At 35.3% G+C, this 27,516-nt stretch overlaps 1 protein-coding gene across 1 annotated transcript; it reads left to right on the forward strand.

Moving 5' to 3' along the window:
• Positions 1-23,276: 23,276 nt before the first annotated feature.
• LOC126772029 (uncharacterized) lies at positions 23,277-24,188 on the forward strand. The gene has a single exon (XM_050492206.1). The coding sequence runs from the start codon at positions 23,277-23,279 to the stop codon at positions 24,186-24,188; it is 912 nt and encodes a 303-aa protein (XP_050348163.1).
• Positions 24,189-27,516: the final 3,328 nt, after the last annotated feature.

Here is a 27,516-nt window from a genome sequence, read left to right on the forward strand (position 1 = left end):
TCTTAAGTGATTTTTAAATTTAAAGAACCCTACTGGTCGTTTAGAGCGTTGGGGTTGTCGTTTATCACCTTATAATTTCGTAATCGAGCACCGTCGTGGTTCCGATAATGTTGTACCAGATGCCTTATCACGTTCTGTTCCCGTTTCTAGTGTTGTTTCTATTTCTACCAAAGATTCTTGGTATAATAATATTTTTATTCGTTGTAAGAAGCGTCATCAAACTTGTCCTAATTTTCAAATAAATAATAATAAACTATCGTTATACTAAAAGTAAAACTTCTCTTAGTAGTGATTTTGGTTGGAAGGAGGTAGTGCCGAAAGAGTTTAGGGAAGATGTTATTCGTTCCAATCGTGATTCTTCCTTAGCTGCTCATCCTGGTATAGAAAAAACTTATAAGAAAGTTGAACTTCGGTTTTATTGGCCTGGCATGTATCAGGATGTATCTGATTATGTGTCACGTTGTAGCATTTGTAAAGCTTATAAATGTTCCAATCAAGCTACACCTGGTTTGCTTGGTAGTGCTAAGGTTTGTTGTCGTCTTTTTCAGTGTATCAGCATGGATTTAGTTGGTCCACTGCCTATGTCTCGACAACAAAATACTTATCTGTTGACTGATCAGGGTTCTAATCCTTACCAAATCTGAACTGAATAATTTTTTATAAAATTTGTATCTTTCTTGAATACATTAAATGAAACTTCTAAACTTTAAAATAATGTCTTCTAAAATTAAATTTGAATGTTGTTTACGAAATCCCAATTTAGTAGAAATAGTCAAATATCAGATATGTCTAAGGAAATATCATTATGCTTGTGTTAGTACCATTAAAACATCATATGCTGAACTGACAGAGCATTCCAAAATCTCCTGGCTCTGTCCGACTTGCTCGAGACCTAAGAGCGATAATACAAATACGCCAGTGAGACAACCGGCGAGCAATATCTCACCACAAGAATCAAATAATATTACGGTTAGGCGCATACAAACAAGCAACGCTAGCAATGTATTAAGTGATGAGACATTAAATGAAGTACGAAGCATCTTTCGAGAAGAACTTAAATGTATAATCGATGCATTTAAAGTAAATATTATGAATGAAATAAATGGAAAGATCAATGAGGTACTCGAAAACATGTCTAGCATAACATCGTCTATTACTTTCATGGAAAAAGAATTTGAAGAAGTAAAGCAGGAAATGAACAGTAAAACACAAATTATTAAGTCTCTTGAGAATGAAAATAAGTTGTTACGTTCTGACATTTCAAATCTTCATTCTAGACTCGCATTACTTGAACAACAATCTAGGGCATATAATCTAGAAATACAATGCATCCCAGAATTCAGGTCAGAAAATCTTGTAACTACTGTAAAACAAATAGCTAACACCGTGAAATGTAACTTAAACGATAATGACATACAAACTTGTACGAGGATTATGAAAATCAATAAGGATAGCCCACGCCCAAGATCGGTTCTGGTGAAATTTAGTACAATAAGAACTAGAGATAGTTTTTTGGCGGCTGTCATATCATTTAATAAAAAAGCGGGCAATAACAAAGAAAAACTGAATACGAGTCACCTAGGAATTAGCGGGGACAAAAAACCTGTTTATGTATGTGAACATCTTCCTCCTGACATAAAAGCCCTGCATGCTGAAGCACGTTTAAAGTCAAAACAAATTGGATACCGCTATGTATAGGTGAAGAATGGACGAGTATATATGCGCAAAACTGAAAATACGGAATACGTTTATGTAAAAAATTTTGATATTCTTAAGAATTTATCGTAATATTAATTTTGTATGTTTTCTTAATTAAAAGAGTTGGTAATAATTTGTAAAATACGATTCGTTATTATGTTATTATCAGAATGTTAGGGGTATAAATACTACCTTGCAAGATGTAAATCGCGAAGTATTAAGTAATAATTATGATGTTATTATTTTAACCGAAACATGGCTTAACAGCAATGTCTCTGATAATGAAATATTTGATGATAGATATTTTATTTATAGGCGTGACAGAGAAACATGCAAGTACTCTCATAAGAAAACTGGTGGTGGTGTCCTTATAGCAATCTCAAAAAGCTTTCCATCGCGTCGGTGTTTTGAGCTGGAGACCGATTGTGAGGATCTCTGGGTCTCTATAGAAATCTATTCTGGGAATCACTTAACAAAAATACACTTATGTGCTGTGTATTTTCCTCCTCCCTTAAACCAAAGCTTTTTAGAAGTATTTATTGACAAGGCAAGTAATATAATAACTAATAATTATGGCGACCACAGCGCTACGGTAATTATTGGAGACTTTAATTTACCCGGATTAGCATGGAATGAACCAAATACTGTGCTGATCCCTGACACTCATTCAAATGACTCATCGCTTAAAAATATATTTAAAGAATTTCTTGACTTTAATTCGCTATATCAGTTTAACAACGTAAAAAATATTAAACACAATTTGCTGGACTATGTTCTCTGTGACCGGGACATGATGAGTGTAAATGAGAGCTTATCTCCAATACGTAAAATCGATACATTCCATCCTCCTCTAGATGTAATTATAAAAATACCTTCGAAATCTCCATCTTCAAAAAATAATTCAAAAAACAAATATCAATTCTTTAAAGCCGATTATGACATCATATTGGCATCTCTTAACAATGTTGATTGGCTTCAAGAATTCAAGGATTGTCTCGATAATGTTAATGAAATGGTAGATAGGTTTTATACCATACTATATACAACTATTAATAAATACGTCCCGAAAAAACCTGTGTCACTAAAGTCTTATCCATCTTGGTTTACACCCACCTTAATAAAATGCCTAAAAAGAAAATATAAGCTCCATATTAAATTAAAACAGTATAACAACCCATTGGATAAAATAGAATTTCAATACCTAAGAAAAGACTGTAACAAATTGATCAAACATTGTTATGACAATTACATAACGATGATTGAAAATGCAATCTCGAAGAATCCTCGGTATTTTTGGACGCATTTCAAAAACAAGCGTAAAAATTCTAGCGCCTACCCTACATCGATGGTCTATGGAAATGACGAAGCAAAAAATAAACAAGATGTTTCGAATCTTTTTGCAGCGTATTTTTCCTCCGTCTATGTAAATTACAACACATCAAACTACTGTGCACCTGATCCCAAAACTTATGTTGGTAATATATACCTATCACAAGGCGACATCGAAAAAAAATTAAAGAGGCTTGATCATAATAAAGGCGCAGGACCAGATAACATGTCTCCCTACTTCCTTTCAATGTGTGCGTCTACTTTATCTTTTCCATTGTATCTCATTTTTAATACATCTTTAAATACAGGAATATTTCCACAAGTTTGGAAGGAGGCGAGAATTGTACCTGTGTTTAAAAGCAATGATCCCGCTTCCGTCGAAAATTATCGTCCGATATCAATCTTGTCAGCTGTGGCAAGGGTCTTCGAAAGTCTTGTACATTATAATTTAGCAGATTATCTTAAATCCCATATAAATAGTAATCAGCACGGATTCGTATCAGGAAGATCTACTAATACCAACCTTGTCACCTTTGTTACAGAAACAGTTAGAGCTGTAGATGAGGGTGAACAATTTGATGCAGTTTATACAGATTTTTCGAAGACTTTTGATACGGTTAATCACTTTATATTATTGGAGAGATTGAGATCGTTCGGTATAACTGACACCTTACTAAAGTGGTGCACCTCTTATATTAACGCACGCCCATCTACAGTAGTTATTGATGGATATCAGTCAGTTCCATACATTGCACATTCAGGAGTACCACAGGGATCAAATCTAGGTCCAATATTTTTTAATATATTTATAAACGAGTTACCCTTAATATTTAAACACGTTAGAGCCTACTTGTATGCTGATGATTTAAAAATAACAAAGACTATTAAAACTCACAATGACGTGACAATAGTACAGGAAGATATTGATCGCCTTGAAAACTGGTGCAAATTACATAAAATGAAATTAAACATCAAGAAGTGCTACCATATTCAGTTTACACGAAAAAGAAACACTATAGAAAGTGCGTACAATATATCTGGTATTTTTTTTTTTTTTTTTTTTTTTTTATTTAAGTTTACAAAACTGACTTACAACTAGTGCATACAAAATAAAATCTACGCTAAACAGAGTGTTAATAAGTTGCAGTCTTCTGGATGTAAACCTAGCATGCTTTAAAAAAACATATTTAACAAGAACAGTACTTGTGCAATTACTAACTAGTTAATTATTTAATTATTACATAAACTAATGTGATTTTGTTTTAAGTTTATTCTTAAGAGAACCAACAGATTCACTAAAGACATCTAGGTGTTGACGACTACAATTCGCAAGCGAGCAAATACGGTAAATTGGCGAATGTTGACCAAGATTTGATTTGACATCAGGTAGGCTAAATATTTTACGATTATGTAAACGGCTACCTTGACGCGGAATGTAGAAACTAATTTTAGCAAGTAGATCAGGTGCATCAATATATCCGTGCAATAATTTGTATAAAAAAAGAAAGTCAGCAGCTTCTCTTCTATATTTAAGAGTTTGCACTTTATAATTAATTAGGCGTGCATCGTAAGAGTTAAAATTCTTAGCATTTAGATCTGTGTACGCTAAGTAATATAGAAAACGTTTTTGTACACGTTCTATTCTATCAGAGTGCACCTCATACCCAGGACTCCAAGCAACTGAACAATATTCTAGGATACTCCTTATTATACTATTGAAAACTAATATTGTCAAGCTTGGATCTTTAAAGATTTTCATTAATCTTAACACCAGACCAGATACTTGCGAGGCTTTTGATATGATGTAATCAATGTGATCTCTAAAGCTTAAGGTGTTATCTATTATCACCCCGAGATCCCTTACACTCGTTGACTCCGTAAGGGGCGTACCGTCGATGTAGTAAGTGTGTTTTAGTGGTTTTCGTTTTCTACTAAATGTAATATGAACACATTTATCCTTATTTAGAGTCATACGATTTGCAAGACACCAACAAACAAGGTTGTCGATGTCACTTTGCAGGATTTCTATATCCTCTGGTGATTTAATTTCCCTGTATATTTTTAAATCATCTGCGTATATTTGATATTTGGATTTAAGTACTTTTCCAACATCATTAATGAAAACAAGGAAAAACAAAGGTCCTAGGTGTGACCCTTGCGGTACACCAGAGGGTATATTACATTCGAGAGATTTAAAACCTTTCATGGCAACTAATTGGGATCGATTCTTTAAGTATGACTCACACCAACGTAACAAGGAACCATGAATACCCATACATTCCAATTTGGTTAAAAGAATGTCGTGGTGGACTAAGTCGAACGCTTTTTTAAAATCCAGATATATAGCATGTACCTCATTATTCTTATCCACAGCTTCAGAAATATCAGATATGTAACTAACTAGATTAGATGTTGTGGATTTATGTGGACAAAAGCCATGCTGGTATGAATCAAAGTAAGGTTTTAAATGAGAATACATCTTTTTTTGAATTAGTGACTCAAAAACTTTCCCAAAAGTAGATAGTATGGATATTGGTCTGTAATTAGTTATATTATTAATGTCTCCAGACTTATGAATTGGTGTTATATAAGCAACTTTCCATTTAGCTGGGAATATTCCCGATTGAAGTGATTTATTATATATAGTTGTAAGAGGGTTAACTAAAACTTTAGCACAATTTTTAATAAATATAGGTGGTATTAGATCGGGTCCCGCCCCTTTATTGCAATTTAAGGATAGAAGCTGTGTTTTAACCTCATGGTCTGTTACAGAACATTTGGCGTATGTGTTATTAGTACATTTAATACTAGTTAAATATTTTGGGTTGAAAGGTGGTAACTTATGTGTGGTATCATAGATCGACTGAAAATTATAGGAAAAAAGATTACATATTTCCTGTCCTCCTGTAGCTTTTCTATCATTTAATATCATTTGATTGGGAATCGACTTAGAATTGCATTTTCTGTCTTTAAAATATTTCCAAAAGTATGTAGGGTTGTTACGAATATGGTCTGATATATTTTTTTTGAAGAAATCATAGCATTCAAATATCATTTCGTTTGAGCGATCTCTTAGGAGATCATAAGTGTATTTATCCATAGGATTTTTATACTTCTTGAATACTTTATGATATTTTGATTTTTCCTTAAGAGTACGTATTAGAGAACGTGAATACCATATGGGATGCTTGCCATCACGGGGTTTGGATTTTGGGGTATTTTTGTAAATAGCATTTAGTAAAGTTTCATAAAAAACTTCTATCATTTCATCTACAGAGCCACAATTTTTCCATAAATGTGCCCAATCAATCTTTGAAAGTTCCTCAATAACAGTATTATAGTCGCAAAAAGCAAAATTATATTTAGGTTCAGTGTTACTTTTAAGATAGTGTTTTTGAGTAGAATACTGTAGGTCTATTAATAAGGCTGGGTGATGACAATCAAGCGGAACTAAGGGTTTTTCTTCAGATACCGTAAGAAAAGATGGATGTGAGCTAAGTACTAGGTCGAGAATTCTATCGTTATTATTAGAAATTGAGTTGCATTGATGTAGGTTGCAAAAAAATATTGTGTCAATAAATAAAGAATCCACATTATTGTTTGTACGTACAGGTATTAGACTACGACTGTAAGTGCTATATTCCCAGACAATATTGCTCAAATTGAAATCCCCAATCACCACGTTTATTGTGCCGTCATCTGTATTAGAGTTAATAACTTGTGCAGTATTTTTAAGAAAGTAATTAAGTTCCAACTCCTTTACTGGAGGTGGAATATAGACACCACAAATATTAATTTGAGTACTTTGACCTATTTTAAATGAAACCCAAAGATCTTCACATACAGATTCCCAAGTGATTTTTCTCAGACTCTCAAACTTTTTGTGTATGGCAATTACAACACCACCACCATCTTTCAAATAAGATGAAGTTGTACTACGATCGCGCCTAAATACTGAATATCGAGTGTCAAATAATTCACGATCAAATATTGTATCATTCAGCCAAGTTTCCGTAAGAATAATGACATCATAATCACAACAGAGAACAGATAAATAGAGGTCCTCAATCTTGGTCCGCAGGCCCCTCACATTTTGATAAAAAAATTTAATATTGAATTTTAAAACTAAAAAACACAATAAATGCTTACTCAGGTAGAAAAAATAAATAAAAAAGAAATAAGCACAATAATATAACCAAAAAATTACTTTAGACTATTTAAAAAATCGTTATTTCTTATTAAAATTGCAGGTGAATGCTTATTTTTACGAATATAAATGCGGCTATTTCGGATCCAGACAAACTCGTATTTCTTCTCTTTTGCGACGAGTCTCGTGGCTGCATGAAGTTTCTTGTTCGTTGGGGACAAATGTTCACTGACGTATATTGATTGCTTATCACCCGCGATGCCTAAATGAGTCGAATTGAGTTTGTTGTTTTCATTCTTTTTGTTGAAAATTTTTACCGCTGCAAGTATAGTATCACGGACGCGCGGGCTGGTTAATTTGACTATGATATTGCGAGAGCGCTTCGAGTCAGAATCAACCTTAGCAACGCGATGGAATTCTTTAATATCACTATCATCTATGTCACACGAAACGACTCTAGTGAGTTGTTTCACAATAGTAAGCAGGTTTTCAGACTTATGCTCCGGAACACACTGTATTTCAATATTACAGTCTCGAGCACGTTGCTCAAGCTGTTCCATAAGGCTGGCGACTTTGCTAAGTTGCGCACGTAGAGATGTGCTTTCTGTTTTTAATTGAGAGATATCTGTTTTGTAACGATCGTTAATGAGTTGTTGTTCGTCAAAATTATCAGATAAAAACTGCACTGTATTAGTTACTTGATCTAACTCCTTTCGCATTATAGAAAATTTGGAGTTTAAATCTCGCACTTCACCGCGAATCTCACTTAATTTCGTATTGAAATCGTTTAGGCTTAATTGTTGGTATTCAAATTTTTCATTCATTTCTCTACGAAGATTTCGAATTTCTTGAAGAATAGCATCTTGGGAGTCTATGTTACTTACTAATGAAACTGGTGAATCTATTTCAGATTCTTTAATACTCTTGCCATGATCGGAAGGAGAGCTTTTATTCCCTGTTTTTGATTTCGGCCCTTGACATATTGGGCAAACCCATTTAGCTCGGCTCGATTGTGCCTCATTGAACTTAATACAGTCCGCATGAAAATGACGGTTACATGATGTATTTGAACATTTAACTCTCTTCTGAGTTACAAGTAAATTATTGTTACATGTGTAGCACACAACCATACTTATAAAAATAAATAAATAGAAGAAAAAAAAATAAATAGAAGGAAAAAAAAAAAAAAAAAAAAAAAAGCTCGGTGTATTCAGGATTTGATCTTGGTACCCTTCGATGTCTTTGAATATTATAAACAAGGTGCAAACTATTCGAGATTTAGGAGTTATTTTGGACTCGAAGCTTCAATTTAATACTTACGTCGAACACATTACAACATCCGCATTCAAGTCTTTGGGATTCATTTTGAGATACTCTAAGGAGCTACATAAGTCATATACATTCATAACTCTTTACAACTCCTTGGTTAGAAGTAAACTGGAATACTGTTCTGTTGTCTGGAGCCCTCAATATAAAATTCATATTGATACAATCGAGAGAGTGCAAAAGAAGTTTTTAAAATTTTTACATTATAGATTTAATTACTTGAGGGGCGAACAGTACCAGGACCGACTTAATAACTACCACTTACTGTCCTTGAATTGTCGAAGAAAACTATTAGATCTAACGTTTCTACACGAATTATTAAATAATAAAATTGATTGCCCACAAATCCTCTCTATGATTGGTTTTAACGTGCCTTTCAGAATACCTAGATACAAGTCACCGTTATTTGTAACAACTAAACAAAAAACCAACCTAGGAAAAAAATCACCAATAAACAGACCAGCTAGGACGTATAACGAGCTATCGACTGGTATCAATGAACTAGACATCTTGCATGATAGTAACTACTCCTTTAAAAATAAAATTGCCTCACATCTAAAACACTTTGCATAGAATATAAATAAATAGTTATGATGTTATGTTATCTGCTTTTTTCTGTGTTTTTTTTTATATGTTTTTTTTTTTATATCGTGAATTTTTTTTAAATACTTGTGAACAATTTTTTGACACCATTACTTTGTTACTTTGATTATTCAATTGAATTCTTATATAGTTTTATTAGCTTTTTTTCCTTTTTTACAATTTTTATTTTTTTACATAAATTAAGATAAATCCTGTATTTTGTAAGCATGTTTTTTTACGCAATTGAATATCTATTATTTTTATTAATGTAACTCTGTTAGTCGATGATTGCCTATAACAAATTGCATGCTGTAATTACCTGTAAGTAAAAGAACAATTGAAATGTATTACTAAAAATTACTGCTGTATACGAATTATTGTATCTTTTGTTGGTAGTTCTAAAATAAAATAAAAATAAAAAAAATCTGTTCGTTGTAGTGTGCTGTTTTACTAAGTATTGTTTACTTTTTCTTTTGAGACGTGCTACTGGCAAGGTTATAGCACAACATCTTGAAGATCATGTTTTCTTAATTCCTGGTATTGCCCAAACCGTAATTGCTGATAACGTTTCGCAGTTTGTAGGTAATGAATTACAATCGTTACTGTCTAAGTATAATATTCCGCAAATTCATTTTGGCCCTGTGTATTGTCCGCAATACAATACCGTTGAGCGTTATAACCGTACTGTTATGACTGCCGCTTCTTCTTTAGTCGGTATGATCATCGCACGTGGGATGTTAATATACCGAAAATCCAATTTGCAATGAACACTTCGGTGAATGATGTAACTTCGTTTACTCCTTTTATGTTAGTTCACGGTCGTGAAGCTATCGTTGATGGTCAGGTTTATGCAGATTTTTCTGAACTTGAGAGTTTGTCGTTTGGTTTGCGTAGTGAGTATGTTGATAAGTTAAGTACTGTAAAAGATGTTTTTGTTAGTGTTAAGAATGAGTTGAAGAAAGCTCATGATAAAAATGTTAAGTATTTTAATAAGCATCGTAGGGATATTAGTTTTAAGGTTGGTGATTTTGTTTGGAAGCGAACATACAAACAAAGTTCTGCTCCCAATTATTTTTCAGCTAAGTTAGCTCCTAAATATGAGCTCTGTAAAGTTATTTGTAAATTATCTCCTTTAGTTTATGAACTAGAAGACGAAAAAGGTAAAAGACGAAAAAGTTCATTGGAAAGTGGCATGTGAAGGATTTTAAATGTGCTGATCTCGTTGACTAGCTTTGTTTAATTTTGTTATGAGTTGTTGGTATTTGTAAAGTCCGGGCTGCTGAGAATATTTGAGTGTAACATTTGCCCTGACGGTTGGTATATTTGATTGGTTTTGTAATGTCTTCAGGTTTCGTAACATAAAAAACAAGTCCGGGCAGCTGAGATTATTGAGAGTGAAACATCTGCCCTGACGGTTGGTATCTTTGAATGGCTTAGTATCGTCGTTAGGTTTAGTAACATAAAACATGTCCGGATTGTATGGAGTTTTGATTTGTATGATTTGTCCTGACTGTTGCTATATTTTGGAATGACATTGTATTATTTGTAAGTTTTGTAGTGTAGTGTATATACAAACTATATAATTATTTAAGTTTTGTCTTATTAGGTTAGGAAGATTAAATCTATGGGCCCAAGCAGAGACATGGTACCATAAGCTTTATTTTTATTTTTGTGAGGATAGTTTTTTAAGTAAGTGAATATGGTTCACTAGCAAGGAGCTGTAGAACCATCAGTAAGATTTGTTAGTTTTAAGAGTAAAGTGCTGTAGTCAAATGGACTAGCATCTTTTCACCTGTTTAAGTTAAGATATTGGTAATGTAAGCTATTATTTTTAAACTGTTTACATGTATTGAACTTGTTCACAGTCTCAAAATCATATCGTTTGTTGTTTTGCTATTAGACTGCAAACATGATTATTGTTTTCAGTTATAATTTTAGATTGAATATAGTGGATTATTGGCATTGAATGTATTGTTTGTACATTTCGTATATTGGTTTTTAAATTCGTTCAGATTATATACAAATTTATACTAACGGAGGGTTACCTACGTCATCTACTTTGTAAAATTTATTTGAGAGGTTCGGATTACCAAACCGTAAGTAAAACACATTGTATTCGTTTAGTCGAGGCAGATTATTCGTTATTTAAGTTGTATTTAATCGATTCTTCGTTTAATCTTTTTCCAGTCTTTGTATAATATATCCTATTACACGAGCTGAAGTTAAAGTTTTAACTATACCATCAAGTGTTCAAGGAAAAACTCTTGATAACTTTTTCCTAGGAGAAGTACCTAAAAGATGCATAGTTGGCTTTGTGAATAATGCTGCATTCAATGGTAGCCTCACAAAGAACCCATTCAATTTTGAAAACTATGATATTAATACGTTTTGTTTGTATCTAGACGGACGTCAAATACCATCAAAAGCTTTACAGCCATCATTTGAAAGTAATATTTATATAATGGTCTATCATACATTTGGCATACATTTTCTTAATGAAGGTAATGGGATATTTTATATTCAATAAAGTATATCATTTGAGGTGAGGTGGTCGACCACATGAATCAAAGTATTGTCCAAATCTGTACCGGTTTCATCCCAGAATATTTTATTTTTATTAAGCGAGATAAAATCCAATAACAACTTACCCTTTTTTGAATAGGTTTTGGGAATTAAACTCAGTATGTACTTAGACGTGTAAAATGATTTTGTTTTTGCAATTTGCTTTTCTTCAATAGTAACTTCTTTCATTGACGCTTCAGAAGAGATTGCATTAGTAGCATTAATTTTTTCATTTTTATTATTCACCTTGGATTCATGTTTTACAAGATTATCCACGTCAGTAGTATCTAAAATTGGTATGTGAAGGGGTTGTCGATCTTCTTTTATGAAATTTAAGTATCGTTGAAGAGGTTGTAAGTACAAAATACACTTTTTCCGATCCTCTATGTCACTATACAATATATTTAGCATTTCTGAATCCAAATGTGGTAGTGGAGTATCAGCTGTTGTGTTATGTTGTTTTAATTTTTCTAGCAAGCTTGGCTCAATCAGCAACATTTTTTTAGCATTATCCATTTTGTTTCCTCAAATTAATGAACTTACCAAGCCATTTAGAATAGAACCTAAAATTATCGGCAAAAATGCACCCCCTTTTTGTATTATAATTTTTTTCCTTAAATGGTTCGTTCCTTTTCGTACTAACTTTCGAAGTATATTTCTATATTTGTTTAGTTTTTTCTTTTCTTTCTCTTTCAATTCTACTTTTCCCTGGAGAACGTTATGAATACATTCACAAATACGATTTATTCATCACATAATTCCAAAAGAGCTTTTCTATATTTCAGTTTAAGGACATGCAGAGCACTCAATAAATCTCTATACGTCTTTAAATTGCATTATTTGTAAATGATTGATATTTGTTGATGTTTATCATATTTAAACCCTTTTGATGGTACATACACTGTACAACACCTTGTCACGGGGTTCTTGTGTGTAAGGGGTTCGTTCCACCAAGTTACCGTTACATTAATAAAACTCCTCATAAACATTATAAAATTGACAACATAAAATATCAGGGGGTGGGCCTTTGACAGTATCTGGTCAATTAAGTTAACATTTATACAATAATATATTATAAGTTAGTTGTAGGTGAGTTGGCATCGGTTAAAGTTAAGTGAAAGACTTAAATAAATAAATAAGCAGGATAGTGCAAACCCTGAACGCAGTGTCACAATGAGTGAGGAAGCAAATAAAGGCAGTACGAAGCAGCAAATAGCACCAGCAGCAACAGCAGGCCACTGGACAAGCAGCCTCTCCTCCATAAAACAGCAGAGCCTCCAACAGCTCCAAATCAGCAACAATTCCTCGGTTGAGTCCAATATTATATTACTTTGTAATGCAATATACAAAGTATATATAAAATTATAGAAAAAAAACACTCCCTGTGAACAAAACAACTTATTACCTGTCTTGCACACATACTAAGTGGTAAAAGAAGAAGGTCCTAAGAATGCCCTAGACACAGGTGAAAAGATAAATAAGTCAATAAAACCAAGTAATAACCTAGACAATTGAGGTTATCAAAGTTAACTTTTAAAGTATCAAAACTTGAAAAATTATTGCTTAATTAGCAATAAAATAATATTAGAAAGCAAGAACTATATTTAAATTAATGAAACAAAGCTCTTAAACAATTTGAATCACATTAGGATTCGACCCAGGTCACCTAGTACATTGACAAAGCCTATGTTCAGTTTTTGAATAAAATATGAAGAAATTAATAAAAATGAATAATGAACCGCGTGATATATACAAAGACTGGAAAAAGATTAAACGAAGAATCGATTAAATACAACTTAAATAACGAATAATCTGGCTCGACTAAACGAATACAATGTGTTTTACTTACGGTTTGGTAATCCGAACCTCTCAAATAAATTTTACAAAGTAGATGACGTAGGTAACCCTCCGTTAGTATAATTTTGTATATAATCTGAACGAATTTAAAAACCAATATACGAAATGTACAAACAATACATTCAATGCCAATAATCCACTATATTCAATCTAAAATTATAACTGAAAATAATAATCATGTTTGCAGTCTAATAGCAAAACAACAAACGATATGATTTTGAGACTGTGAACAAGTTCAATACATGTAAACAGTTTAAAAATAATAGCTTACATTACCAATATCTTAACTTAAACAGGTGAAAAGATGCTAGTCCATTTGACTACAGCACTTTACTCTTAAAACTAACAAATCTTACTGATGGTTCTACAGCTCCTTGCTAGTGAACCATATTCACTTACTTAAAAAACTATCCTCACAAAAATAAAAATAAAGCTTATGGTACCATGTCTCTGCTTGGGCCCATAGATTTAATCTTCCTAACCTAATAAGACAAAACTTAAATAATTATATAGCTTGTATATACACTACACTACAAAACTTACAAATAATACAATGTCATTCCAAAATATAGCAACAGTCAGGACAAATCATACAAATCAAAACTCCATACAATCCGGACATGTTTTATGTTACTAAACCTAACGACGATACTAAGCCATTCAAAGATACCAACCGTCAGGGCAGATGTTTCACTCTCAATAATCTCAGCTGCCCGGACTTGTTTTTTATGTTACGAAACCTGAAGACATTACAAAACCAATCAAATATACCAACCGTCAGGGCAAATGTTACACTCAAATATTCTCAGCAGCCCGGACTTTACAAATACCAACAACTCATAACAAAATTAAACAAAGCTAGTCAACGAGATCAGCACATTTAAAATCCTTCACATGCCACTTTCCAATGAACTTTTTCGTCTTTTACCTTTTTCGTCTTCTAGTTCATAAACTAAACGAGATAATTTACAAATAACTTTACAGAGCTCATATTTAGGAGCTAACTTAGCTGAAAAATAATTGGGAGCAGAACTTTGTTTGTATGTTCGCTTCCAAACTAAATCATCAACCTTCGGTTTAAAGACATTTATTTATTTCTCATAAAGAACACAAAAGTTCACTTATAATAAGAAATTACAATAATTTTGCCTGAGAGTACATTTAAAAGTCTGCCTTATGAATTATATACAGTGAGATAAAATGTTGCGGGTAGGTATATTACACAAACATGTTTGGGTAGGGGTTACATTAGCTTATAAATTATTTTGCACATATTCCATTACACGTTTTTTGAATATAGAAAAACTCTTACTATTAATGATTAAGTCTGAAAATTTATTATAAATTTGAACTCCTTCATATAAAATGTTTTTCTTTCTATAGTTGGTTCTGGTTTTTGGAAGTTTTAGTTTATTACGTTTTCTAGTGTGGTATGTATGTGTTTTTTTATGAAAGTGTAATTGTGAATGTGTTTTATTTGTTATTATTTTTCTAATCAACATGCAGGTTTTTAAAGTGTATAATTGATTTATATTAAGAAATTTTGTTTTTTTGTATAATTCAGCGGATGGCGTCATATAATCATATTTATAAAGAACTTTAATAATTTTATTTTGTAAAGTTTGTAATGGCTTTATGTTAGACTTCGCAGCAGTTCCCCATATTTCAATAAGATATTCTATATGAGGTTTTACTAAAGAATTATAAATAATAGGGCGAATTTTATTAGGTATACATAAGGAAATTTTACGTAGTGCTCCTATCAAAGGGGATATTTTATTTTTAAGATGATCAATGTGGTATTGCCAGGTTAACTTGCTATCCATTATAAGACCTAAATATTTTTCATGATCAGTTTTATTTATAGGTTCGTTAAAAATTGTTAGTTGGTCATGATTTGGTATATTTTTATTTTTAGGCGCGAAGATCATATATGATGTCTTTTTGGTATTAATAGTTAATAAATTAGACAGAAACCATTCGCTAATAACATTTAAATCACGTTGAGCTACGTAAATTATATTTTTAATGTTATCACCAAAGTAAAATAAGCTTGTGTCATCCGCGTAAAGAGTTACATCTCCAGACAAATCAATTGTACTAATGCTATTTATATAAATTAAAAATAATAGCGGTCCCAAGATAGAGCCTTGTGGTACTCCATATGTTAACGTTGCGGGCTTACTTTGAAATTTTCCGATTTTAACAATTTGCTTGCGACGATGTAAATATGATTCTAAAATTTTGATTGCCGAACCTGTTATACCTTCTTTATGTAGTTTTTGTAATAATAAATTATGGCTGACCGTGTCGAAAGCCTTTTTCAAATTGATAAAGATACCTAGAACGATTTGCTTACTATCCAACGCGTTTTTAATTTTGGTGACAATATCCACAGTTGCTGAAAGTGTATTAGATTTCGGACGAAAGCCATATTGTTGACTAAAAAAGAAGTTTTGTTTATTGAGGTAATTATAAAGACGGACATATATTAATTTTTCTAAAATTTTTGACAAAACTGGTAAAACAGATATCGGCCGATAATTCCCTGGATCTGTTTTACTTCCGGATTTATAAATTGGCGTAACTTTAGCAATCTTTAGACTTTCGGGGAATTTTCCTTGTGTAAGACATTTGTTAAAACAGTCAGTAAGATTATCTAGAATAAAGTATTTTATACACTTTATATCTTTTACTCCGATGTTATCGATGCCTTTACTTGTGTTTACGTTCAATTTGTCGATTATTTCACTAACCTCTTTTTATGTGGTGGGTGCAAATGACTGAATAGTGTTATTTTGTGAATGTGAAAGACTGGAAGTAAGTTTTTGATGATATGATTGGGGTATTTTACTTGCTAAATCTGAACCAAGTTATTTCACAGTTATTTCCATTGATTTATATAAAGCAGTATAATCAGTTGCCAAGTATTCATGTGTCTCTCTTTTCTTATCAACTTTAATCTGTTTGATATCTAGGTAAATCTGCTTATGGTCAGACAAGGGGGTATCAAGGAGAGCCATGTGGAAATTCACACCTTCCATATTTGTCAAAACGTGGTCTATAATAGATTTTGTTGTGTGTGTTTCTCTTGTACAAAAGTCTTCATTGAGATTGTTAAGCATATCCAGCTTCATTTATCATGATCTTATAGTTATTTGTATTATGGTCATCACTTAGCAGGTTGATATTAAAATCTCCAAATATTAAGCATCTACGTTTTTTCTCTAGCTGTTGACTGTAGCTTTCTATAAAATCTTTTGTTTTTGTATTAGGTGGTTTATATATAGCTCCAATATTAATTGCATATTTTTCTATATATATCCAAATGTATTCGTTTTCTTCTCTATTAATAACTTCAACATTTTCATGCATAAGACAACTATGAATATATATAGATACTCCTCCCCCAATCCCACCCTTTCTATAACTATATATGTACGTATAATTTGGAATCTCAAGTAATGATGCATCTAAATCAGACTTTATCCATGTTTCAGTAATCAGTATTATATGTATAGTGCTTTTTATTGAGTGTAGTATGCATTTTATTTCATCTAATTTATCAATTTTTACAAGACTTCTTATATTTGTGTATAAAAATTTCAGTTTCTGATAGCTAATATTAAGTTCTTCGTTGTATTGACTATTTATTTTGACAGTTTTGGTCCCTGGCGCGTACTGTTTTTTGGGTTGTACTTTACAATTTTTTGGAACATCATTTACATATTTTATAATAACGTCTTTTTCTCCATTTTTTTGTCGGGATATCAGTTCATCTTGTAGTTTATTCATGTGTTGTTGTTGACACTGAGTTTGATCAGCGTAAATTCGGATTTTGTCTAATTTATGTTTGCGTTTATTTTTAAGTATATATTTTGCAGTTTCCTTTTTTTCAAAGCACACTTTTAGAGATCTATCTTTATTAGATGATTATTAGGCTTGTATTTTCCTAGCCTAAAGACTGTAGTAGGGTTTGGGCAGTCCTCATAAATAGTTTTAATTATTTTCATAGCTTCATTCTTGTCATAATCACGTCTGATTGTGCTATTAGGACTTTTTGTTTCGGGAATCCCTACTAGTATGACATTTTTTCCTCGCTGAGAGCGCTCTTGTAGCTCTGAAATGGTTTCCTCGCATGACAGGGGATATTCTTTGGGATAATCAGTTTTAGAGTTATTTTTTAAATAACAAATATCATTTTCAAGAACATGTATTTTTTGTTCTATGGTATCAGTTAGTGACTTCATTTCTTTTAAGTCGACTTTCGTTTGGTTTTGCTCCAATAAAAAGGATTCTAAAGCAGCATTATTAGACTTTAATTCATCTTTTATTTCTTTTATTTCCTTATGTAAGGATAAGGAACATTCCTGGTGCGTTTTTGTGAAATCTTGAAAAAAAGACATCATCTTCTTCCGAAATTCGTTAATCAAAGAGGCACAATCACATTCGTATTTCCTTTTTCTAAGCGTGATATTGTAGTCATCTAATGTTCGTAAATCCGGTGATGACCCACTTCCGCTATCGCTTATGAGTTTTCCGCTAACGCTTAGTGATTGTGAACTCATGTTTACTTAGATTTGCCGATAGCGTAATGAGTCACAGCTTGACGAAGCGACAATTGAGTGAAACGAAAAATAGCAACTTACTCGTTTACTCGGGGGGTGAGGGGAGCTGCATATATTATCAGGATAAAACGCAGTAAGTCCTAATAAGCGAGGCTGACGAATTGTGTTCTTTACGTTGTTCTAATTAGGTGCTAACTTCAATGTCTTGTCTTTTTAAAAATTATTTTATTTTTAGTATAATCGGCAACACGTCAAAGCGGCAGACTAAGCATTACTAAAATTAAAACTAATATCCCTACGATGCTTATTATAATACTTAACATTTTTGTCATGAGCTTTCTTCAACTCATTCTTAACACTTACAAAAACATCTTTTAAAGTACTTAACTTATCAACTCACTACGCAAACCAAACGACAAACTCTCAAGTTCAGAAAAATCTGCATAAACCTGACCATCAACGATAGCTTCACGACCGTGAACTAACATAAAAGGAGTAAACGAAGATACATCATTCACCGAAGTGTTCATTGCAAATTGGATTTTCGGTATATTAACATCCCACGTGCGATGATCATACCGACTAAAGAAGAAGCGGCAGTCATAACAGTACGGTTATAACGCGCAACGGTATTGTACTGCGGACAATACACAGGGCCAAAATAAATTTGCGGAATATTATACTTAGACAGTAACGATTGTAATTCATTACCTACAAACTGCGAACCGTTATCAGCAATTACGGTTTGGGCAATACCAGGAATTAAGAAAACATGATCTTCAAGATGTTGTGCTATAACCTTGCCAGTAGCACGTCTCAAAAGAAAAAGTAAACAATACTTAGTAAAACAGCACACTACAACGAACAGATAAGTATTTTGTTGTCGAGACATAGGCAGTGGACCAACTAAATCCATGCTGATACACTGAAAAAGACGACAACAAACCTTAGCACTACCAAGCAAACCAGGTGTAGCTTGATTGGAACATTTATAAGCTTTACAAATGCTACAACGTGACACATAATCAGATACATCCTGATACATGCCAGGTCAATAAAACCGAAGTTCAACTTTCTTATAAATTTTTTCTATACCAGGATGAGCAGCTAAGGAAGAATCATGATTGGAACGAATAACATCTTCCCTAAACTCTTTCGGCACTACCTCCTTTCAATCAAAATCACTACTAAGAGAAGTTTTACTTTTAGTATAACGATAGTTTATTATTATTTATTTGAAAATTAGGACAAGTTTCAGGACGCTCCTTACAACGAATAAAAATATTATTATACCAAGAATCTTTGGTAGAAATAGAAACAACACTAGAAACGGGAACAGAACGTGATAAGGCATCTGGTACAACATTATCGGAACCACGGCGGTGCTCGATTACGAAATTATAAGGTGATAAACGACAACCCCAACGCTCTAAACGACCAGTAGGGTTCTTTAAATTTAAAAACCACTTAAGACTAGCATGATCTGTAATAACTTTAAAAGGTTTACTGCCTTCCAAATAAGGTCTAAAATGTTCCACAACATGAACGACTGCCAAAGCTTCACGTTCAGTAGCTGAATAATTTCGTTCCGGACTACTTAAAGATCTACTACAATATGCAATTGGATGTTCTTCATATACATACATAGATGATGTTTTGAGTCAACATACCACCTATACCAAACTCAGAAGCATCATTATGAACAATAAAAGGTTGGGAAAAATTAGGATAAGCTAAGACAGGTGCAGTTGTTAAAGCATTCTTTAATTTATTAAAAGATTCGTTTACTTTAGGTGATCAATGAAATGGTAATGCATCTTTACGAGTAGCATGTTAAAGCATTAAGAGGACCCGCAATATTACTAAAATTTCTAATAAACCGTCTATAATATGAAGCTGTTCCAAGGAATCCCTTAACATCTTTACGACAAGTAGGCGTTGGGAAATCTATAATTGACTTAATCTTTTAAGGATCAGTCCTTAAGCCTTGTTCATCAACTATGTAACCTAAATACTTTAATTGTTTACGAAAGAAAACACTTTTTTAAATTAATGGTTAAATTACCAGACTTCAAGCGATCAAAAACTTGTTTTAAAAGACTGATATGTTCCTCAAACGTCCGACTAATTACAATAATATCGTCTAAATAAATGAATAGTTTACCACGAAATTCTGGATCAAATAAACGACCCATTAACCTTTGCTGAGTAGCGGGAGCAGAAGTTAAACCAAAACACATAACTTTAAATTGAAACAATCCACGATTCGGTACAGTAAAAGCTGTTTTTTCTTTCGATTCAGAATCTAAAGGAATTTGCCAAAAACTAGATTTTAAATCAATAGATGAAAGGTAACGAGAATCACGCAAATCATCTAAAATATAAGTTATATAAGGAAGTGGGTAAGCATCATGCCTAGAAACTGCATTCAATTTTCTACTATCTAAACAAAAGCGTAAGGTTCCATCAGATTTAGGAGCCATGGTGATAGGATTATTCCACGGACTGTTACTGCTTTCTACAACATCCATAACTAACATCTCATCTAATTGACGATTTAACTCTGCAAGATTCTCTGGTGACATCATATAATATCGTTGCTTGATGGGCGCAGCGTCTCCTGTATCAATCTTATGAGAAATAAAATGTGTCCTACCTAAACCCTTTTTCTCCGATGAAATATCTTCAAACATTTTATAAACTACATTAACTTTATTCTTCTGCTCTTCAGACAAACATTCAAATGGGTGCAAGCAATTAACCGCAGACACAGCGAAATCTTGTGCAGCACAAAAAGAAACTAAATTCTAATTTAGAAACAAATTCAGTACCTTTATCCGATTGTACATGTGTAGGTGTTGCATTGGCCTCCTCGAAAATACTGTCAAAAGCCTTACCCTTTTTTGAATAGGTTTTGGGAATTAAACTCAGTATGTACTTAGACGTGTAAAATGATTTTGTTGATGCAATTTGCTTTTCTTCAACAGTAACTTCTTTCATTGACGCTTCAGAAGAGATTGCATTAGTAGCATCAATTTCTTCATTTTTATTATTCACCTTGGATTCATGTTTTACAAGATCATCCACGTCAGTAGTATCTAAAATTGGTATGTGAAGGGATTGTCGATCTTCTTTTGTGAAATTTAAGTATCGTTGAAGAGGTTGTAAGTACAAAATACACTTTTTCCGATCCTCTATGTCACTATACAATATATTTTGCATTTCTGAATCCAAATGTGGTAGTGGAATATCAGCTGTTGTGTTATGTTGTTTTATATTTTCTAGCAAGCTTGGCTCAACTAGCAACATTTTTTTTAGCATTATCCATTTTGATTCCTCAAATTAACGAACTTACCAAGCCATTTAGAATAGAACCTAAAGTTATCGGCAAAAATGCACCCCCTTTTTGTATTATAATTTTTTTCCTTAAATGGTTCGTTCCTTTTCGTACTAGCTTTCGAAGTATATTTCTATATTTGTTTAGTTTTTTCTTTTCTTTCTCTTTCAATTCTACTTTTCCCTGGAGAACGTTATGAATACATTCACAAATACAATTTATTCATCACATAATTCCAAAAGAGCTTTTCTATATTTCAGTTTAAGGACATGCAGAGCACTCAATAAATCTCTATACGTCTTTAAATTGCATTATTTGTAAATGATTGATATTTATTGATGTTTATCATATTTAAACCCTTTTGATGGTACATACACGGTACAAAACCTATCTTCTTAAGGAAATATTTTAGTTTTTGTACGACAAATATCAATAGTATTCTGTTTCAAATCTATGACTAAAACCATGAGGTTCTTTTGTAGCATCCTTATACGAATCTTCGAAGTATTTCAGTTGTTCTGGAGAAACTTGACGTGCTAAATAACGAATTTGTGTTTTATCACGAGGATTCTTAAAATAAATTATATAACTTGAATTCAATGAAATATCTCGTTGTCCTTTGCCATGATGAAATAAATTTTGTGTTATATAAAATACACTTAAATTTCTGTGATGACTTCCTTTTGTAAATATGTCAACGATACGACCATCAGACTCTCTCATAAGGTCATCAATAATAAGTAGTTGTGGTTCCTTCCCATCAAACATACTAAGATCGGGTATGCCTTGGAAGTAGGTTACTTGTTTGCGGTTGTATAAGGGCCGCATTTCATCATAGCACCAAGTAATTTGATGAAAATATGTATTACAAATTTCTTTCATGTATTTAATAAAGTTTGTAACGAATACAGATTTTCCACAACCACTTGGACCAGCAACTATAGCGGTAAATGGATGATAAAAATGAAACATCGTGAACATGTATGTCTACGTGCTAAAAGGTTTATGTGAAGATTGAAACAACTTGTTAAAGAGATAATTATTTATCTCGACTCCAGCCCTCATAAGCAATGACAGTAAGCTCATTATCATCAACCTTGTTTGTTGGTGTCTTGCAAATCGTATGACTCTAAATAAGGATAAATGTGTTCATATTACATTTAGTAGAAAACGAAAACCACTAAAACACACTTACTACATCGACGGTACGCCCCTTACGGAGTCAACGAGTGTAAGGGATCTCGGGGTGATAATAGATAACACCTTAAGCTTTAGAGATCACATTGATTACATCATATCAAAAGCCTCGCAAGTATCTGGTCTGGTGTTAAGATTAATGAAAATCTTTAAAGATCCAAGCTTGACAATATTAGTTTTCAATAGTATTGTGGCGAGTGCACAATGCGTCTAAACGCAGCACAAACATCACCTGATCAACCACGTCATGGATCAGGTGATGTTGCAGTGGTCTGATGTATGTCGTCACACGTATGGATACGCCCCTTCGGCAATATGGTCGCATGCGCATCTATTGTCCTCGCAGCGACGTCACACGCTTGACCACACCCCCAGCAAGATGGCCGCATGCATCGCTTTTGTTTTCGCCTAGGAGGAGGTCCCAAAAGTGGCAAGCACGCGTGGTGGTCATCGTGAGAGGGGAATGCCTATATAAGCGCTGTTGTTGTTGTTTATTTTTAATAAATTAATTATTTCAACTATTTTTACTGTGCGCTCTAATGTAAACATTGTTGACTTGTCACAATAAATAATTCTTAAAGTCTGCCGGAGTTTTTAATTGGTGGTTAAGTTGCGATCCTCTTCACTGGTGACCCCGACGTTTGAAGAACGAAGAAGAAGAAGACCTTTCAAGATGTCAATGCCGGACGCTCCATTATCACGTGACGCCACAGCCGTTACCGCCCTTCCGGCCACTGGAGAAACGATGCGAGTTGGAGTGAGAGTACCTGTATTCAACCCAGATGATCCAGAATTATGGTTCGCACAGCTCGAAGGCCAATTCACCCTGTCCGGCATCCGAGAAGACTCCACGAAGTTCTATTACGTACTAGCGCAACTGGAACCACAGCACACGGCGGAAATAAGGGACCTGGTCGTAGCTCCACCTTCCACCGGCAGGTACGACAAATTAAAAGCCGAATTAATACGGAGGCTGTCAGCTTCACAAGAGCGTAAAATAAAACAACTGCTAATGCACGAGGAACTCGGTGATAGAAAGCCCACACAATTTTTACGGCATCTACAACACCTAGCTGGGCCAACTGTTCCAACCGATTTTATCCGTACCATCTGGTCAAGTCGACTCCCAACGCATTTGCAGACGTGTATAGCAGCGCAGTATACGAAGATGAGCCTTGAAGACATGGCAGAGCTTGCCGACCGTATCAACGAAATCGTTCCAGCAACATTGCAAGTGTCCGAGCAAGTAGCCGTGCCAGTAGCCGGTCGAGTAGCCGGGCAAGTAGCCAGTGCATCTAGTTCCACTCTAGGAGTACCAAGTACTAGTTTCGAAAGCCTGAATCAGACCGTAGCTGAGCTGAGCAAGCAGATGGAGATTCTTAGCATGCAACTTAACCGAAGACAGCCACGATCCCGCTCACGATTCGCCATAGACAGATCGCGACGACATTCCCGCGCACGTTCCCGCTCACAAACAAATAACTACCCGTACTGTTGGTACCATTATAGATTCGGCGAGCGCGCACGCAAATGTATTCAACCGTGTAGCTACAAGAAGATGGGAAACTCTCAAGGCAGCCAGTAGTGGCGGTAGACGACTGCCTTACAATTTCGGGCCGCCTGTTCATTACGGATCGCAAGACCAAAGTGCAATATTTAGTTGACACCGGTTCAGACCTCTGTGTCTTTCCAAGATCCGCTGTTCGGGAACCTAGAAACAAAATGGGATACGAATTGTTCGCTGCAAATGGGACTATCATTTACACATATGGCTTCCTCCCCTTAACGCTGGATCTAGGACTTAGGCGCGCTTTCACGTGGCGTTTCGTCGTAGCAGACGTCTCAAAGCCCATCATCGGCGTCGACTTTTTAAGTTACTATAACTTGCTAGTCGACTGTCGCAACCAGCGCCTCGTTGACGGTGTTACCACACTTGCTGTTGCACTCCCGAAACAACGTTCTACGGAAACAATTTCCTCAGTCCGTACGACTTTAGAGGATACATCTTATCATCGCCTGCTTAGAGAATTCCCAGAAATCACTCGTCCTGCTGGAAAGCCGCACATCACCAAACACTCTACGGTGCACCATATCCGTACCACCGATGGACCACCGGTATCTAGCCGCCCGCGACGGTTAGACCCGGAAAGACTAAAAATTGCTAAGCAAGAGTTCGATGAGATGTTACAGAGTGGCACAGCAAGAAGATCTGACAGCCCATGGTCCTCACCGCTACATTTAACTAAGAAGAAAAACGACGGGTGGCGACCGTGCGGCGATTACAGAGCCCTAAACGCCCGTACAATTCCCGATAAGTACCCTATCAGGCACTTGCATGATTTTACGTGCCAGTTGACAGGCAGTACGGTCTTTTCAACCATAGACCTGGTTAAAGCTTATCATCAGATACCAGTATACGAAGACGACATTCCGAAAACCGCTATCGCCACTCCTTTCGGGCTTTACGAATTCCCGTTCATGACGTTCGGTCTTCGTAACGCCGCACAGACCTTTCAAAGATTCATGGACGAGGTACTGCGGGGCTTAGATTTTTGTTATGGGTACCTGGATGACATTCTAGTCTTCAGCAGCAGCAGTACCCTTCATCAAGAGCATCTCAAGTTGTTGTTCCAAAGACTAGCAGAATATGGAGTTCTAATAAATACCAACAAATGTACTTTCGGCAAAACGCAAGTCCAGTTCCTGGGCCACAACGTGTCAGCAGCAGGAATACAGCCGTTAGAATCGAAGGTTGAAGCCATTCAGAACTTCCCGGTACCCAAGACGCTAAAAGAATTACGAAGATTTTTAGGTATGATCAATTTTTATCGCCGTTTTATACCTAATGCTGCAAAAGTTCAGGCACCGCTCAACCAACTCCTCGTTGGGCCTAAAACAAAGGGATCGCAGCCTATTAACATGACGCCTGCCCTATTAGAGTCTTTCGAACTGTCTAAAAAGCAACTTTCAGAAGCTACGCTTTTGGTCCACCCAGATCCTCAAGCAGAACTGTCCATACAGACGGACGCTTCAGATACAGCAATAGGTGCTGTGCTGCAACAGTTCAAGAACAATGAATGGCAACCCTTAGCATTCTTTTCGAGGAAGCTAAGTCCATCACAGAAAAAGTACAGCCCATATGACCGAGAGTTATTGGCAGTGTATGACGCAATTAAACATTTCAGATTTATGGTGGAAGCTCGGACATTTTGTATCATCACGGACCATAAGCCACTTACGTTTGTCTTTGCTAATCACCGAGAGAACAGTTCGCCACGCCAGTTTCGCTACTTGGACTTTATAAGCCAATTCACCACAGACTTCAGATATGTAGCTGGTAAAGAAAATATTGTTGCAGATGCCCTTTCGCGTATCGAGGCAGTTTCTATACCCTTAGATTACCACTCCCTGGTCAAAGCACAAGAGGCGGACAGCGAGCTACAGGACCTGCTGAAAAATGGGTCTGCGCTTAGGTTGAAGAAAATACGATTAGAGTCAGAGCCAGCTCTTCTGGTATACTGCGATGTCTCTCAAAGTAATCCTCGACCATTCATCACACCTTCATATCGCAAGCAGGTATTCGATTCGCTCCACAATTTAAGCCATCCAGGAGCCAAGCCTACGGTCAAGTTAGTTACAGAGCGCTACATTTGGCCTGGTATCCGCAAAGACTGTCGACAATGGGTAAAGGAGTGTCAACAATGTCAGCAAAGCAAAGTGACCAGACACACTCAAGCTCCGCTACAAGCCTTCGAAAGCCCTTCCGCACGTTTTCGACACATCCACTTGGATTTGATAGGTCCTTTACCTTTATGTTTAGGTTACAGGTACTGCCTAACCATCGTGGACCGCTACACAAGGTGGCCAGAAGTCTACCCACTACAAGACATCACCGCCGAAAGCTGCATTGCTGCCCTTTCCAGTGGTTGGATATCACGGTTCGGGTGCCCCGAACACATCACCACTGACCGTGGCCGGCAGTTTGAGTCGGGCGCTTTCAAAGAACTGGTCAAGCTCATCGGTGCCAACCATCATACCACAACGGCATATCATCCGACAGCTAATGGTATGGTAGAAAGACTACACCGTCAATTAAAAGCCGCAATTGCCTGTCATTCTACTCCGAACTGGGTAGAAGTGTTACCTTGGGTATTACTAGGTATACGCAGCGCATTCAAGGATGACATTAAAGCTTCAACTGCCGAACTTGTCTACGGGGAACCACTGCGGTTACCTGGACAGTTCTTCTCATCAGCACCCCCAACCATCGAGGACATCACCGAATTCATTGGTAGAATCCGAACACACGTCAATAAATTAAGGCCACAACCATCATCTTGGCACACAAGTTCTAATCAAACTTTTTACATACCAAAAGACCTTAGGCTTACCTCGCACGTATTTATCCGGCAGGGTCCCCATCGGAAACCCCTTCAAGCACCTTATTCAGGTCCATACAGGGTGCTGCGACGCGAGGAGAAAACCTTTGACATCGACGTACAAGGCAAAACGCAGCGAATCAGCATAGACAGACTGAAACCAGCTTACATACTCGCTGAGGACCAGACAGACCAGAATATCAAAGTTCAGGAGAAGTCTGATGCCATCCCTGCCAGTAAAACCAGGAGTGGTAGAGTGGTCAGATTCCCAAACTACTATCGCCCGTAGTCACGGTCTCGGCGGGGGAGTAGTGTGGCGAGTGCACAATGCGTCTAAACGCAGCACAAACATCACCTGATCAACCACGTCATGGATCAGGTGATGTTGCAGTGGTCTGATGTATGTCGTCACACGTATGGATACGCCCCTTCGGCAATATGGTCGCATGCGCATCTATTGTCCTCGCAGCGACGTCACACGCTTGACCACACCCCCAGCAAGATGGCCGCATGCATCGCTTTTGTTTTCGCCTA

The sequence above is a fragment of the Nymphalis io genome, chromosome 11 (genome assembly GCF_905147045.1).
Source record: "Nymphalis io chromosome 11, ilAglIoxx1.1, whole genome shotgun sequence".
NCBI classification, from domain to species: Eukaryota; Metazoa; Arthropoda; class Insecta; order Lepidoptera; family Nymphalidae; genus Nymphalis; species Nymphalis io.